Source organism: Martes martes (assembly GCF_963455335.1).
Source record: "Martes martes genome assembly, chromosome: 14".
NCBI classification, from domain to species: domain Eukaryota; kingdom Metazoa; phylum Chordata; class Mammalia; order Carnivora; family Mustelidae; genus Martes; species Martes martes.
In genome coordinates, this window is record NC_137902.1 from 53,332,919 (window position 1) to 53,350,342 (window position 17,424).

The following is a 17,424-nucleotide window of genomic DNA, read 5'->3' on the forward strand; positions in this document are numbered from 1 at the left end:
GTTTTTACCAATTCAAGCAGCAATACCTCATGTTTTCATAGTGCCTTTCTTCCCCCAATTTAAAATGGTTTAGTGTTACTTATTTTACTAATTCTCACACTAAGATAGAGGTGGGGGCTTCAAATCAGGAGCGACTCATTAAATTAACAACACTAAAAAGTGATATTTACTAGAATTTCACTTTTAGACCAAAGAGGCAAAATGAAAGGATCTGGGTATTATGTGTCCTCAGGCAACAGAATGCCAGCTCCCTGACATTCTATAGTGTTTGGACACCTAAGAAATAGCAAGCACTGTTAATGAAGATAATGAGAAGGGGAAGGACAAAAAGAAGGGTTGGGGGGAAGGTTTTGTTTTTATTTTTATTATTTTACCATTTTTTAAAAGTAGGACACGCCCAACATGGAGCTTGAACTCATGACCCTGAGATCAAGAGTCACATGCTGTACCAACTGAGCCAGCCAGGTGCCCCCAAAGTTTTTTTTTTTAAAGTACTTTATTAAAGAAGGATATGAATGAAACCAAAATTTCTCCCTCCCAGTCTTACTTGACCTGATGCTTTTCTTATCCTTTCTCTCATCTATGTTTCTTGTCCTAATCAAATTTCTAGTGACTGGGGAAGGAATATTTATTGTTTTAGGAAGTAATTTATAAACTTGTCTTCCTAATCTCTTATCACAATTTTTTCCTATGCTAAGTGGCATTCAAATTATTGTGGCCCCTTTCCTCTAAGGGTTTCAGTTCAATTAAACATGAATGCCTACTAGGGGCCAAGTGCCATGCTGTCTCTTGTTTTTGACAGTGATGAAGGTAAAAGTGGTTCCCACAAGTACAGAGTTTACCATGCTCTAGCATGGGGTTTCCTGTGATCTGAATTTATAGTTAGCCACTTTATCGCTAATGCTAGCAGAACACAGGCAACTTGACCATTTTTAGCTTATTACGTTGCAATTTGATGGCAGCAATTGATGGTTCTAGGACTGAGGAACTGCCTCATTGCAGTTAAGAGTTAGTGTTCTTAACAGAAAAAACAAAACACTGCAATTTCCTGTCCCTGAGAAACCATCTGAGTGTTTCATATGGGTTGCAGAGAAACAGAGGACGTGTGCATGAGATAAATCCAGATTTGCTGCCAGGATTGATTGCCAGAGTCAAGGACTTTTACAGATAGCCCTTTGGTTCTGTAAACAAGCATTCCCAGGATGGTAAGACCTTTTTTTTCCTTATTCCTATTTTTTCCTTTTTCATTAACCTGCCCTCTCATTTTAATTTTTTAGGATGAAAAATTTCAAACATATACAAAAGTAGAAAGAATAAGGAACATAGCTGCAATTACTAATAGTTTGTCAATTTTTTACACTAAGATGCATTTCCCTCTAAGGGAATTTAATGCACAAGGGGGAAATAGATCAGTTAGGAGGTAGATAAACCAGTTGGCTGTTCAGGAAAGATCTGAGCTTACCTAACAATTTGAGAATTACTGGCATATAAATAGGGGGAGGGAGTGGGTGAGATCATCCATGGAAAATGGGGTCCGAGATGGAACCCTGGAGAAGCCCAGCATCAAGAGGTGGGCAGAGGAGGAGGATACTGCAAATAAGACCAAGAAGTAGAGATTTAAAGAAGGAAACCCAAGTCGAGTCACAGGAGCTGAGGACAATTTCAAGAATGAGGGATTGCTCAATGAATGATACATTTATAAAATCTATGCAAATGAAAATTTGTAAAGTGGGTCAATTTTATATTCAGTATAACTCATTAAAATTAACATATACATTTATCCTAAGGAAGTAATTATGTAGTATGTTTGGAAGACAAGGAATGTGTACTTACTTGGGAGAGCAACAAACTAAAGATTGTTGGCGGTAATAAAAATGAATCACAACTGGGGAACCTGGGTGGCTCAGTCAGTTGAGTGACTGACTCTCGATTTCAGCTGAGGTCATGATCTTGGCATTGTGGGATGGAGCCCTACCACTGACTCCATGCTCAGTGGGGAGTCTGCTTGAAATTTTCTCTCTCCTTCTTCCCCTCCCCTGCTCTCTCTCAATAAATACATCCTTTAAAAAAAGAATCATAGGGGCGCCTGGATGGCTCAGTGGGTTAAAGCCTCTGCCTTCGGTTCGGGTCGTGATCCCAGGGTCCTGGGATCGAGCCCCGCATCGGGCTCTCTGCTCGGCGGGGAGCCTGCTTCCCCCTCTCTCTCTCTGCCGGCCTCTCTGCCTACTTGTAATCTCTCTCTCTGTCAAATAAATAAATAAAATCTTAAAAAAAAAAAAAAAAAAAAAAAAAAAAAGAATCATAACTCTCTTTTATAAAAAAGATTTTATTTATTTGTCAGAGAGAGCGAGCGAGAATGAGCTCAAGCAGGGGCAGCAGCAGGCAGAGGGAGAAGCAAGCTTCCCTCTGAGCAAAGAGCCTGGTGTGGGACTCAATCCCAGAACCCCAGGATCACGACCTGAGCTAAAGGCAGACACTTAACCAACTGAGCCACGCAGGCATCCCAGAAAAATGAAACATAACTCTTAACAGTTTTGGTGAAACTGAGTTCCAAAATCTAAGAAATTCCACTTTTCTGTGAAAGCTTGCTACATTGATTTTTAAAATTCGACCTATTTGGTATTTTTTTTTCTTTTTTTAAGATTTTATTTTTGAGAGAGAGAGTGAGCATGAGCAGGGGTCAGGGGCAAAGGGAGAGGGAGAAACAGACTCCCTGATGAACAGTGAGGCAGGGCTCAATCCCAGGACCCTGGGATCATGACTTGAGCTGAAGGCAGCCACTTAACTGAGTCACCCAGGTGCCCCTATTTTTGTTTTTGTGGGCATCTACTATGTGCTCATCACTATTCTCCTGCCAGTAAGCAAGATACAATAGTACATGTGACATGAGCTCTATTCTTTTCATTTACCATATTCACCATACTCACCAGCCTCTGTCACTCTGGTTGTTTGGTCATAGGATTCACTGATAAGTTCTGACATAGACGTCCTCTGGTTTGACTAGATCAACGGTTCCCATCAAAATCACCAGAAGGACTTATTAAATACGGATTGCTGGCCCCATGCCTAGTTTCTGATTCAGTAGGGATCAGAGAACTTGCATTTTTTTTTAAATATTTTATTTATTTATTTGACAGAGAGAGAGAGAGAGAGAGGAAGCAGGCTCCCTGCTGAGCAGAGAGCCCGATTCGGGGCTTGATCCCAGGACCCTGAGATTTTGACCTGAGCCGAAGGCAGAGGCTTAACCCACTGAGTCAACCAGGCACCCTGAGAACTTGCATTTTTAACAAGGAGATACCAGATTGCCACTCCAACAATCATACCATGAAAGAACCTTTTTACTTTTGCCAGCTTTAAAGGTCTATCATCTTTTAGCAAAACTGCATTATTTACACTAGTGGGTTTACCTCTTCTCATTATCTCCACTGAAAATTCACTAAAGCCTAACAATGTTGTTGAACATGTAGGGATTATTCTTGAAATCAAAACATTTTCAATCTTATCTTCTTACACTTTATTTCTGTCCCAGGGATGTCTGCCAGGAGGCTCTCAGCCACCTCACATTGCACTGAATACAGGCGTTTAACCTACGCTTTTTGATAGGCCTTCAATGGAGTAGGTAGCACGTGGTATTTTCCTGTTTGGTGATCATTATTTGCTTTGGTCAAATTTGATACAAAGTCTTAAAAAATGAATATTTAATCTTGGTTCATTCAGTGTTCTGAAGTCCAGGAGACCACATTGGGCAATCTGGTGTCTGATATAACGGACAATTTTCCTGTTAATCAGGATATAAGGATATTAGTCTCAGTACTGCCACTGGCTTTATTCTGCCTGTAGAAGTCACTTAACCTTTGGTGGCTCTGGAAAATTAAGAAAATACTGACCATCTTAGATTCAGGAAGCATTAATGAAATGCCTGTTTTTAAAAATTTATTTGTTTAATTTATTTATTTGGCAGAGAGAGAGAGTGAGCACAAGGAGGGGGAGTGGCAGGCAGAGGGAGACAGAGAAGCAGACTTCTCGCTGAGCAAGAAGCTCATGCTCTCTCTGTCAAATAAGTAAATAAAATCTTAAAAAAAAATGCCTGTTTTAAAAATACAGGTTCTAGGAACCAAATTTAATTTCAAAATGATATTTTTATATGAATTAATTTTAGGGGACCTGGATGGCTCAGTCGTTAAGTGGCTGCCTTCAGCTCTGGTCACGATCCCAGCGTCCTGGGATCAAGGCCCACATCGGGCTCCCTGCTCTGCGGGAAGCCTGCTTCTCCCTCTCCCACTCCCCCTGCTTGTGTTCCCTCTCTTGCTGTCAAATAAATAAATAAAATCTTAAAAAAAAAATTAATTTTGGAAGTAAACAGTTTTCCACTAGAATCACAGGAAAGTAAGTTTTGTTGCTGCTGCTGTTGCTTTTGGTTTTGCTTTAAAGAAATAGATGCTATAGTTCAAAAATTGAATAAGTATTTATTGTTCCAGAAGGTACATTGCTTTTTATACATATTTCATAAATGATACAGGATTTTACACATGTTCAATATTTTGCTATTTGTTTAAAGGACTTTTCTCCACATTTCCCTCCCTTGCCTCCCACACACCCTGAAAGGATTTGCTCATTGCACTGTGCTGTTTCTTCTTAAAAACCCTGCACACAAACAGGATAGATGATTTAAAAATAATTCACAGAACTTAACAAAAATAAATGAGGGAAGGGGTTGAACGACTCGGGGGCACTGGAAGGAAGGGGAGACATGCATCCTTTCATTCCATCATGCCAGCGGAAGGGGCGGCGGCAGGAGCAGAGCAGCAGCGGTCTGGGCAGGCCTTCAACCTCTGCAAGGCACCTGGAGTCTGGGTTTGTCATCGCAAGTGTTTCTTTTCATACACAATGATCTCAAAAGAGGAAGAAAATGAGAAAGAACCTCCTTGCCACAATGAGGAGGGGCGAATTGTGTGAAAGAAAAAGCCGATCAGCTGTGTGGCAAGCCTCATCATCCTTTCCATCCTGCCCCCACAGTCGTTAAAAACAGGATATTAGACACAGATTCCTTTGACTCTTCAAGTGCAGATGTCATCTGGAAATATGGTAGAAAATATTTTGATAGAGTATAAGATTAATTCTTCCTTCTCTCAATTTAAGATAAGAAAAAAGAGGGTGAAGAGGGTAGGTTGAAGGAAGCCGTAGAAATGTATTCCTGTATAAAGATAAATTGCACCCTTGGAGATCCACACACTTGATTTACAACTACTGAAGTGGTGGAGGTGGGGGGCTCACAAACAGTGTGGAAGTGTGTGTCCTTCAAGATAAACAAAGTCTCCAGACAAGGCAGCGCCATCTGGGTGGGCTGGAATGCTGTCACATGAGCAGATTAACAGCAAGGAGATTATTCTGGTTTGAAATGGCTAGAGAGCCATGATTTTTAGCCAATTTGTAAACCTTACGTCTTCCTGATTTGGTAATATAGCTGAATACCGCCCCCCCCTCGGATTTGAGTTATGGAGGGAGAGGGGAATATCAATAGGATAGTTAAATAAAGGAGGGAAATTCTGCCTCCTCTTAAAGATTAATTAATAAAAAACAAAACAAAACAAAACAAAACAACCTCATGCAGTGTTGCCAATGATTTCTAGATACCGATCCAGAGCCTGGAATATACAGACATTGAAGAAGGTATTATGGGATAATCCAAAGTGTCAATTATTAAACAGTCGTAAGTTGATTCCAACTCTCATATGGATAAAATTAGCATAACCAACAGGACTGGGTGGTCAGAAAAGGGACACGAATAGAAGAGATTCCTGGTCACTTTGCAGAGACTGGGTCCAATTTAAAATAGATGCTAATGACATGGGCTCAGACTCTGTTTGCCACCCACATACCTTGAGGATTTGCTTTTCTGGTATATTTATTTACTCCTATGTCAAAAATAAGAAAAGTCAAATAAAAAAAAAATTAGAGCTGAGTGGGGTGCTGGTGTGTTACTGTTTTGCTGACCCTGCAAGAAGATGCAAGAAAGGAACACCCCCAGCATCCTTTTCTCTCTATGAATCTCTCAACTATATAATGCATCATTTTCATCCAGAAACTAAGATGCTTGATTAAGACAATATTCACTAAGCCCTTTGAGCTTATATTCCACAAAGCCTGATCCTTAGATTTTAACTTCCTCTTCTTCCCTAAGATCCTTTTTGTTTTGTTTTTTAATTAAAGGTAAAAACCCTCTACCCCGACTTGGCTCCCAGCTTCCACCTGCAATGCTTTAATTAAAAAGGCAAGAGTTATAAACAGGTGTTCCTTCTGCCAGGATTCAGAGGCTCTTCGTAGATCAATCTTTTTCACCAATTTGTCGAAGGGGCAGATGTACTTGTAATGGGTCTCTCAGTCTCTTAAGGTCCATTTCTGCCTAAAATAGAAACAAAAGGTGAGAAAAACTGGCTAGTGAAGCTTTCAATGATATTATGTCTCCTGAGAAAAGGTAATTGTCTTTTTCTGCATCACTATGAATCCCAGAAGTCATCTCAATGACTCTCAAATTGAGACTGCCTCAGAAGCAAAGGGCTTTAAAGGCACAGGACAACCAAGGGGGACCAGAATGGAAGTCTGCCCTGGCAGGATCACCTGTCAACAGAGCCTCCAGGAAAGGCTGTGCTGTCAACAGGGCAGGATTCAGAGGCTCAGGAACGTGCGAGCATCTGATGCACCCTGATGGCGTTTCTCAAACCTTTGCCTGGATCCAGAACTTTAACTTCCGTTGCTCATGACTTGAGTTGTTCCTCCAGTAGCTGTTTCTGTTTTTTTGCTTAGTGATTTTAAAATCAGGGATGTGCTGTCAACGGCAGCACTTTCAAACCTCACACTGGCTGGGACCTCAGCTGGTGGAGCTGGATTAGTAGGCTGAGGGTAGGGCTGAAGCATGTGTATTTTTAACAGCTCCAGGGATGCTTCAGCCCCACCCTCAGCCTAATGCGCTCCCTCCAGTTGAGAACCACCACACAGAGCAACAGAAGACATAAATCAACTTAGGCCAAGGCAGGAAGATAGACTAAGCCTATTCAAAGTACAACCCCACCACCAATAAGGGACAGAAAAGAGCAACCAAACGTTAAAGAGAATGGTAGAGTTTCTAGAGATTTTTTAAAAAATCGCTGAAGTCATATAAGACTACAGAGACGAGCAGGGCACCTGGGTGGCTCAGTGGGTTAAGCCTCTGCCTTCGGCTCAGGTCATGCTCCCAGGGTCCTGGGATCAAGTCCCACATCGGGCTCTCTGCTCAGCGGGGAGCCTGCTTCCTCCTCTCTCTCTGCCTGCCTCTCTGCCTACTTGTGATCTCTGTCTGTCAAATAAATAAATAAAGTCTTAAAAAAAAAAGACTACAGAGAAGAGGAATGAAGATTTATTCAGCAAAATCAAAGATATCAGAGGGAGGCACACGCAGAAATGTGAAAGAGGTAACTATTATGAAAAATAAAATACATCTCTTTTAAAACAGCATCTTCTAGTTCAATAAACTCTGAGACTTGTGCCTGGCAAACATTTCCAGTAATCTTTCTTACCTGGATTTTATTTTTGCCCCATGGCCACCACACATTTTAGGTGGAAAATCTTTGGAAATTGTTGTAAAAAGATTTTATAAAGAGAGAAAAGTAAAAACAGACAACTTTAAAGAAACAAAAAGAAAAAAAGCAAAAATAGTTCTACAAATTTCAATATGCTACTGTTAATAGGATAGATAGGACCCATCACCTTTTCACCTGCTGTGTTCTAAAACTTTCCAGAGAGGTGTCCATGCTAAAATACACATTTTTATTAACTGAGGAATAATTAGTACAGGAAGAAGAGGGTGTGATCATTCTTTCAGAGTTTACCCATGGAAGCACTACAGTTATGGATAATGGTAATAATAATAGCAATAATAATTATTATAATACCAATACCATACAAAATGGGGCTGGAATTTATTTTTATTTTTGGAAAACTTACCTGAGCAATTGCATCCTTGAGTTGATTATATTTCTCTAGGTCAAAACGTGACTTTTTGGCTCCTTTATGGAAAAATAATAAGTATTGTCTGTCTCTGGCTTCTGGATAAACATATTCCTACAAATTAAAGGAGAAATTAAATTATTAGTCCTTAGAACATTATCTTTACAAAATGAGCAACAACTGCTGATTAGGTTCACTACATATGCAAAGATATATACTGATATAGGTGCAGTGTTAAATATTTCTTTTTTTAAAAATTTATTTTAAACTAATTTTTTAAAGATTTTATATTTATTTGACAGAGAGAGAGAGAGAGAGATCACAAGTAGGCAGAGAGGCAGGCAGAGAGAGAGGGGAAAGCAGGCTCCCCACTGAGCAGAGAGCCCGATGCGGGGCTCGATCCCAGGACCCTGGGATCATGAACTGAGCCAAAGGCAGAGGCTTAACCCACTGAGCCACCCACGTGCCCCTAAATATTTATTTCTTGAACATTTTTTATTGTGAAACACACATGTAAGAGTACACAAAACAAAAATGTACATCATAATGAATCATCACATAATGAATAAGCTAATCACCATCAGATAAAGAAAATCGAACACTGCCAACAACCTGGAAGGCATCCTCCCACCTCTTCCCAATTATTAACCTGGTCTTCCTCCCCAAACTCATCACTATCTTGCCTTTTATGGTAATTATTTTCTTGTTTTCTTTACAGCTTTACTGCTTAAGCATGAATCCCCTTGAACTCTATGGCTTAATTTTACCTGTTTTTTTAATTTTATAAAAATGGAGTCAGACGGTAGGTATTATGTATGGCTACTTTTGCTTAATATGTTTGTGATATTCATATTTTTGTAGTCCATTCATTTTCTTTGTATGACTACATCACAATTTATTTATCCATTTTACTACTGATAGACTTTGGGTTGTTTCCAGGCTTTCCTTTTATGAATAATGCTGCCAAGAACATTTTTGGGCTTATCTCTTCTATTGGATGTACATCTATGGATGGAGATCCTAGATCATAAGGTATGCCTGTGTTCAAATTAAGAAGTGATATAAAACAGGTTTCCAAAATGGTGGTACCAATTATACTCCCAACAGCAGGATATGGGAGTTCCCATCATTCCATATCCTTGCCAATACTTGGTATCGCCAGTTAAAAAAAAAAAAAAAAAAAAAAAAGCCATACTGGTGTGTGTGCAGAAGTACTACCTTATTTTTCAAAAATAGCTTTAATGAGATATAAATCACATACCATACAATTCATCCACTTAAAGTATAATGAAATGTTCAATGGTTTTTAGTGTATTCATGAAATTGCACAACCACCACTACAATCAGTTTTCATCATCCTCAAAAGAAATCCCATTCTCTAGGGACACCTAGGTGGTTCAGTGGGTTAAGCATCTACCTTCCACTCAGGTCCTAATCCCAGTGTCCTGGGATGGAGTTCCACATTGGGCTCCTTGCTCAGCAGGAAGCCTGCTTCTCTCTCTGCTTCTGCCTGCCACTCTCCTACTTATGCTCTCTCTCTCTGGCAAATAAATAGATAAAACTTCATTAAAAAAAAAAAAAAGAAATCCTGTACTCTAATAATCACTTCTCATCTCCCTCAACATCTCTAATTCCAGGCAACTATTAATCTACTTTATGTCTCTACAGTTTTGCCTATTCTGGACATTTCATATAAATGGAATCATACAGCATGTAGCCTTTTGTGGGTGCCTTCTTTCAAGGTTCATCCATTTGTAGCATGTATTGGTACTTCAATTTTTTGTTGTTGCCAAGTAATATTCCATTGAATAGATATGCAACATTTTATTTATCTATTAATAAACTGATGACATTTAGGTTGTCTCCACTTTTCTGGCTATTATGAATAATGCTGCTATGAATATTCCTGCACAAGTTTTTGTATGAACATGTTTTCATTTCTTTTTTTTTAATTTTTTTTTTATTTTTTTAAAGATTTTTATTTATTTATTTGTCAGAGAGAGAGAGAGCGAGGAGTGAGAGAGCAAGCACAGGCAGACAGAGTGGCAGGCAGAGGCAGAGGGAGAAGCAGGCTCCCTGCTGAGCAAGGAACCCGATGTGGGACTCGATCCCAGGACGCTGGGATCATGACCTGAGCCGAAGGCAGCCGCTTAGCCAACTGAGCCACCCAGGCGCCCCAAACATGTTTTCATTTCTATTGGAGATCTATAGCATTTTCCTAATCACTCATGAGCCTGAGGCATTTTTGTTTCATATATTATTAGCCACTGGAACTTCCATTTTTAGATGTGCTTATTCAAATCTCTTGCCATCTTTTTCTATTGGGTTGTCTGGTTTTTTCTTACTGATTTATAGGTTTTGTTAATATATTCTGGTTATGGATCTTTTGTTGGGTATATGTCCTACAAATATCTCCTCCCGGCCTGTTTGCCCTTTTAATGGTGGGTTTTTTTTTGTTTGTTTTTGTTGTTTTTTAAGATTTTTATTTATTCATTTGACAGACAGAGATCACAAGTAGGCAGAGAGGCAGCCAGAGAGAGGGAGAGGGAAGCAGGCTCCCTGCTGAGCAGAGAGCCCGATGCAGGGCTCCATCCCAGGACCCTGGGATCAGGATCTGAGCCGAAGGCAGAGGCTTTAACCCACTGAGCCACTCAGGCACCCCTAATGGTGTTCTTTAATAAATAGAAGTTCTTAATTTTTTAAAAAAGATTTTATTTATTTATTTGAGAGAGAGAGAATGAGAGAGGTGGGGAGGGGCAGAGGGACAGAGAGAGAAAAGCAGACTCCCTGCTGAGCAGGAAACCAGATGCTGTGGGGCTCGATCCCAGGACCCAGAGATCATGACCTGAGCCAAAGACAGACACTTAACCAACTGAGCCACCCAGGCGCCCCCAGAAATTCTTAACTTTAATACAGTCAACTTTATCACATTCTTATTCTTTATGGTTAGCACTTCATTCTGGGTAAGAAATTATTCTTATAATTTCTTATATAAGATTTCCTATTCCACAGTAATTGACATATTTTCCTATATCACCTTCCAGAAGTTTTATTTTATTTTTTTAAAAAGATCTTATTTTTAAGTAATCTCCCACACCCAATGTGGGGCTTGAACTTACAATCTTGAGATCAACAGTTGTATGCTCTACAGACTGAACCAGCCAGGTGCCCCTCTTCCAGAAGCTTTATTGTGTTAGTTTTCATATTTAGATCTATAATCTATCTGGAATTAATTCTTGTTAATTAAGGATGTGTAAGGATGGGGTCGTTTCATTTTTTTTTTAATATGGATATTCAATTGTCCTAGCACCATTCGTAGAAAAAGACTCTTCTTTCTTTGCAGTGTTATCTTTTTAAAATCAAAAGTTCATTTATACCACATCTGTTTCTATATTCTCTCATCTATTCCATTGGACTATTTGTCTTTGTGCCATTGTCTTAATTACTATAGTATTATAAATAAAGCTATAGTCTTCCATATCCTGTAGAGCAAATTCTCTTACCTAATTTTTCTTGTTCAAGGGTTCATTGGCTTTTCTTAGGCTTTTACATTTTCACTGAAATTCTAGAAACAGCTTATTCAAATCTCCTCCCCTTCATCCTCAGAATTGGAATTTTGACTGGGTTGCACAGAATCAAACAGATCAATTTGTATACAAATGACATTTTTTAATCTTTACTTTTCAGTATGTGAACATGCTCAGAAATTTCCTTTAAATTTATGTTTTTCTGCATAGAGATCTTGCACATCTTTTGCACAATTACTTCTAGTTTCATTTTATAATTGTTGTTGGCATATAGATATGCAATTGATTTATGTATACTGACCTTGTATCCAGTAACCCTATGAAACTCACTTATGGATTCTAATCAAATATATGTATATGTTTTTATGTATTTTTTTTGTGTATGAAGATCTTTGAATAACATCAGTTTTCTTTCTTTCCAGTCTTTACATTTTTTAATATTTTTTCTTCCAGGGATAATTTATGTTTGCTTCTGCCTGGAGTCTATGAGCACTAGCAGTTTTGGATTATCACTATTCTAGGAATACCTTAGTCTAATTGAGATGAATGAAGTTGGGCTGTAGTTCAGAGAGAACCTACAAGAGACTCCTCCTTATTCGATAATGGTAGCTATTAGAGGTTCCAAACCAAACAATCCCTATGGTTTTGATCCTTCTAGATCATCAAGTATTGCTCAGTTTCTTGGTCTCTGTCTTACCCTGCTTAGTCAGCATAAATCCCCAGAGTTATTAAGCACACTCAGCACCAGGTTCACCTTCCCGGAATTCCTCTTCTTCAGGTCCTTGCATGGTAATTTTTGCTATCTTATAAGCTCTCTAGTGTCTGTAGGAAGATATATTTAATGTTTTATCTAACTATTCTAACTTTTCCTCATGAGAGGATTGGTCTGATGCCTAGTATGTCATAAAAGAAGCAAAGTGAATATTGAATTACAATGATGACAATAATGGATTCATAGTAGCTAAAGGCGGGGCATGCCTGGGTGGCTCAGTTGTTAAGCGTCTGTCTTCAGCTTGGGTCATGATCTCAGAGTCCTGGGCTGCAGAGAGCCTGCTTCTCTCTCTCCTACTCCCCCTGCTTGTATTCCCTCTCTCACTGTCTCTTGCTCTGTCAAATAAGTAAAATCTTAAAAAAAAAATACTAGCTAAAGGGAAATAAAAATTGGAAAAAAAACCCTGAATGCCTCTCCTCCTAAGATATTATAGTCTAGTAGAGGAGTGAAGACATTATATGTGAATAATTATAATACAAGATAGCGCAGGATAAGTGAAATGAGAGGTACAGTGTGCTACAAGAATTCAGAAGGAGAGTTCAAAGTTGTCTGTAGGGAACTGGCCAAAGGTTCATGAAAGATCAGTATTTAAGAAACCTTGAAATATAACAGGTAGAGATCAACAGGGAGAACTCTTCCCGTTGACAGAATGATGGGAAGTAAGGAATGAAGTGGTAGAAAACTCAGGGCATTTCAGGGAATAAGGAATATAATTTTATTTGTTTAAAACACACAGTAAGTATACTGTAGGGAACTGAGAGATCTTTGGAGAAGACAGGGAGGAACCAGTTATGACTATCAGGCTAAGGAGTTTGGACTTCAATCAATAGATAAAAAGAACCTATTAAAGGGGTGTGTATATGAGGGACAGGAACAGGGAAGAGAGGAGAAAGAGAAGGAAAGAAACAAAGACAGACAGACAGACAGCAAAGTCATGTCCAGAGCTGTGATTAGACATGACTGATCTGGTTGTTCAGTTCTGTTCACTCAGGGTAATGAGTATGAGCCAGACGTGGGACTAGGTGCTGGATACTCTGGGCAAACAATGGCAGGACATGAACAGTTTATTGTCTCTCTTCTCTACCAGACAAGTTTGGGAGGCCCAGAAATGTTAAATACCATTTTGGGGCTTTCATTTTCTCACACATAAATAGGCCTGTGACCAGTGGTCTAACAACAACAGAAACAAAATGCCTATGTTCAATCAGAGCTATATAAAAATATGAGAAGCAATTCTCAGCTTTGATACCTAAGAAAATAGAAAAAGGTTCTCATGTGTCACTTACTGCAAATGTTTTTATCAAGGGAAGTTGAATCTGTGTGGTATCGCACAGATAATAATAAGTGATAGTAAATCCTTCATACTTTTTAAAGTGCTAGAGGATTTTCAAGCTACTGTAAAAATAACACTGGCAACAAAAATGAGTTCCAGATACTGATATTTAATAAATGAGTCTTGGTTGCTAGAGAATAGGCCAGGCATATAAAGTGATTAGACATCTAATTTTCATCTCTCTTCTATGAAGCAAAAACAATAACAAAGAAGCTTACTTATACTCTTAATATACTCTTTTTTTTTTTTTTTTTTTTAAAGATTTTATTTATTCATTGGACAGACAGAGATCACAAGTAGGCAGAGAGGCAGGTAGAGAGAGAGGAGGAAGCAGGCTCCCTGCCAAGCAGAGAGCCTGATGCGGGGCTCGATCCCAGGACCCTGAGATCATGACCTGAGCTGAAGACAGAGGCTTTAACCCACTGAGCCACCCAGGTGCCCCAACTCTTAATATACTCTTAATATAAATAGTCCAGAGTTGAATTTAACTATCTGATTAGTTATCACTAACTTTCCATTCCAAGAATTTAATAAAAACCAAAAGCCAAGCCAACTTGGCTGAACAAGCTATCCTGCAGCAGACCATTCTTCTCTCTTTGCCCTCTTATTCTGTAACTTACTGTAAAGTATTTTTTTCTAAATTTAATGGCTTATATGGCTCACTTTATAGTCTGTGAGCTTCTTGAGGTCAGGAGCCATAATTTACCACCCTACCTTTAACACTGAGAATAGAGCATAATACACAATTAGCATGCATGTGCTCATGTGCGTCTGTGTGTGTGTGTGTGTGTGTGTGTGTGTGTAGGATTAAAGAGTACTTAAGGGGAGCTGGCTTTAGAAAGAATATGAGAGAAAAGAGAACTACTGTGACAACCAAAACTTCATTAGCATCTCATAAAAAGTTTCTGGAAGAGGAATTCTTACCTGGCGTGTCATTACAAAATATGCATACATTGCCATGGCACTTCCGTAAGTGATAAAGTAGGTGACTGGCTCCATGATGTCCCAGGAATATTCCCACCAGGTAAGCCGGGCCAAAATGCCAAACTGTGTGGCCATGTAGGCAAGTCCACCCCATAGCACCAAAGTGGTCCTCTTCTCAGCTTTTCTGCTAATCTCAATTCGTACCTACAGGGCACACATGATCAATTAACAATACGGCATTCTGACACAGAACCAATTTTAAATTTAAACTGTTTCACATTCACGGAAGAAATAGTGCTCATAATCAGGACACTTAAGTCTCCCTTCTAATAAATGTAGCTTGTCTTCCTAAATAGTATCTGTAGTTTTCACTGACTATTTTATAGGAGTAACACTTTCTTAGGACACTTGTGTTTTATGTTTCACCCTAGAAGTATGAAAAGATGAAAATATGGTGAAACTACAGGAGTAAGTTAGTGTCAACAACTCTTTATGCAACTACACAATTATCTTTTTTGAGGGAGGGATATGAAAATATGCCGGTGTTCTCTTACTGTAGCATACAAGACTTCATCTATCGTCACTGTTTACTCAAGGGGTCTGCTAGGGGGCAGAAAGTACAGAGGGTCAGAGCATGGACTCTGGATTCAGAACAGCTGTGTGCAGGCCCTGATCTGTGTATCGTCATCGTGTCATATAGAGTTTTCTGAGGACTAAATAACGGACTATAGGTCAAATACTTGCACAATTCCCAGCACATAGTAAATAGTCAACAAAAGATGATAATTACTTTGCTATAGCTGGTACATTAAAAAAATGCTTTTTTACATCTTGAAAATGCCAAATTTAAATCTCATTCTCCTTCACAATTCAAGTCTGATTTATCACATTTCTAATTGTCTTAAATTTAATGAGAACCTTGAGATACACGTTCATTATTTTTAAGGAAATGAGAAGAAGCACAATATTAAGAGTATTTGTTCCCTCTCTTAATCTCTGATAGTCCAATTTCTTACAATGAAAATATCTGCATCATCGTTAAAAATAAGAATGACATGCTTATTATAAAACACTTGGAAAAATGTAAAGAGGAAAACCAGTCATCACCCTACCACTCTATTAGCATTTTGGAATATACTTCTGACATTTTTCCTGTGGGTTACATATACATATATATAAACATGCATAGCTATATGCACAACACATTTAAAAATTAGATCATAGTATACACTAATATGCACATTATTTTATCATGCACTTTGCATCAAATATCATAATATTCTTCTAATGCATATGTAGATTAGGGCTACGCAATCATTTTTAACAGGTGCATAATATTCCATATAATATTGATTCTTAACTTGGCCAAAATCATTACCCACTACACACATAACTTTTCTCAATCAGTAATTAATCCAATTGTTGCAAAGGTCATAAATCTGGTTATGGGCAGACATTTAGAGCTCAAAGTTTTATGCCCATTATGAAAACTCAAAACCATTCCTTTTCAAGTTTTTTCTTAGCTTTGATTGGACTTTGTTATGGTTCAGTTCCCAAAACTAAAGGACTAGTTTGACTGACACACCTCAATTACAAAAAAAAGATGGAGGGGGGGAAAAGCAAACATATATGCTCTAGAAAATTACTGTTGAAGAGGAGAGTCTGAGATTTGAATGGGCACCTTTTCCAGGGGAGCCAGTTGCTCTTTGAGATCCTCTAATCTTTCAATAAGCTCCCTTTCCTTGTTTAACTGGTGCTGCTCGATGCACAGCGTGGTGTACAGCTGCTGTACGAGTGTCTTTACATCATTCAGTGTTGCTGCATTTTCGTGGCTTAAGAGGTCTGAAAAAAGAGGGGTTACAATTTTTTTTTAGTATTTGCCTTAGATGGAGCCTTCCTATTCCCAGAGCTATTAGACAATAACAAAAATAGGACATACTCATTTGCTATAGGAACCCAACCATCCGTGTTCAACTGAAGGAAAGTGATAGTTCCTTTTCAAAAAAGAGGTATCTGCAAATCCTAGAAAGTCAGTTCATATTTAGGCGACTTGAAAATTTTGAAGCCAATATCTACTTTTATATTCTTGGAAGTCAAAATGCTACAAATAAGATTATAAATAATAATAATTTTCATTAGATAAAAACAAAAAAGGGGTGCCTGGATGACTCAGTCGGTTAAGTGTCTGCCTTTGGCTCAGGTCCTGGGTTCCTGGGATCAAGCCCCACATAGGGCTCCCTGCTCAGCAGGGAAATTGCTTCTCCCTCTCTCTCTACCTGTCTCTCTGCCTACTTGTGCTCTCTCTCTGTCAAATAAATAAATAAAATCTTTAAAAAATAAAAACAAAAATCTTAACAGTATGTTAAAAACTAGTAGAGAGGTTCAGAATTTATCATGCTTATCAAAATGCTTATCTCTAATTTGTCTGTGTTCCTGCCATTTTAATTGGTGATTTTCTTCCTGTTTAACACAGGAAAAAAATGCACAGTATTTCAAATTTGCAAATACAAAGTAATAAATAAAAATACAATTATCCTGGGGCGCCTGGGTGGCTCAGTGGGTTAGAGGCGCTGCCTTCGGCTCGGGTCAGGATCCCAGCGTCCTGGGATCGAGCCCCGCATCGGGCTCTCTGCTCAGAGGGGAGCCTGCTTCCTCCCTTCTCTCTCTGCCTGTCTCTATGCCTACTTGTGATCTGTCTGTCAGATAAATAAATAGAATCTTTAAAAAAAAAAATACAATTATCCTAAAACTCTTAGTTCCCATACACCTTCACCCTATCATACCAAATTTGATTTACCCCTGTTGGGAAAAGAATATAGCTGCTTGGGCCTGAATATCATGTTTTAGAGGGCACGAAGTTAAAAGAACGATTGGAACGGTAACAC

At 38.8% G+C, this 17,424-nt stretch overlaps 1 protein-coding gene across 1 annotated transcript in view; it reads right to left on the minus strand.

The window, feature by feature from the left end:
• Positions 1 to 4,448: 4,448 nt before the first annotated feature.
• MCU (mitochondrial calcium uniporter) overlaps positions 4,449 to 17,424 on the minus strand; it is a 196,923-nt gene continuing 183,947 nt past the window's right edge. Inside the window, exons 5-8 of the mRNA XM_080822670.1 lie at positions 16,221 to 16,381; positions 14,540 to 14,743; positions 7,981 to 8,097; positions 4,449 to 6,403 (exon numbers count right to left, since the gene is read on the minus strand). Coding sequence (XP_080678796.1) covers positions 6,326 to 6,403; positions 7,981 to 8,097; positions 14,540 to 14,743; positions 16,221 to 16,381 — 560 coding nt within the window. The 3' untranslated portion in view covers positions 4,449 to 6,325. The remainder of the gene's footprint in view (positions 6,404 to 7,980; positions 8,098 to 14,539; positions 14,744 to 16,220; positions 16,382 to 17,424) is intronic.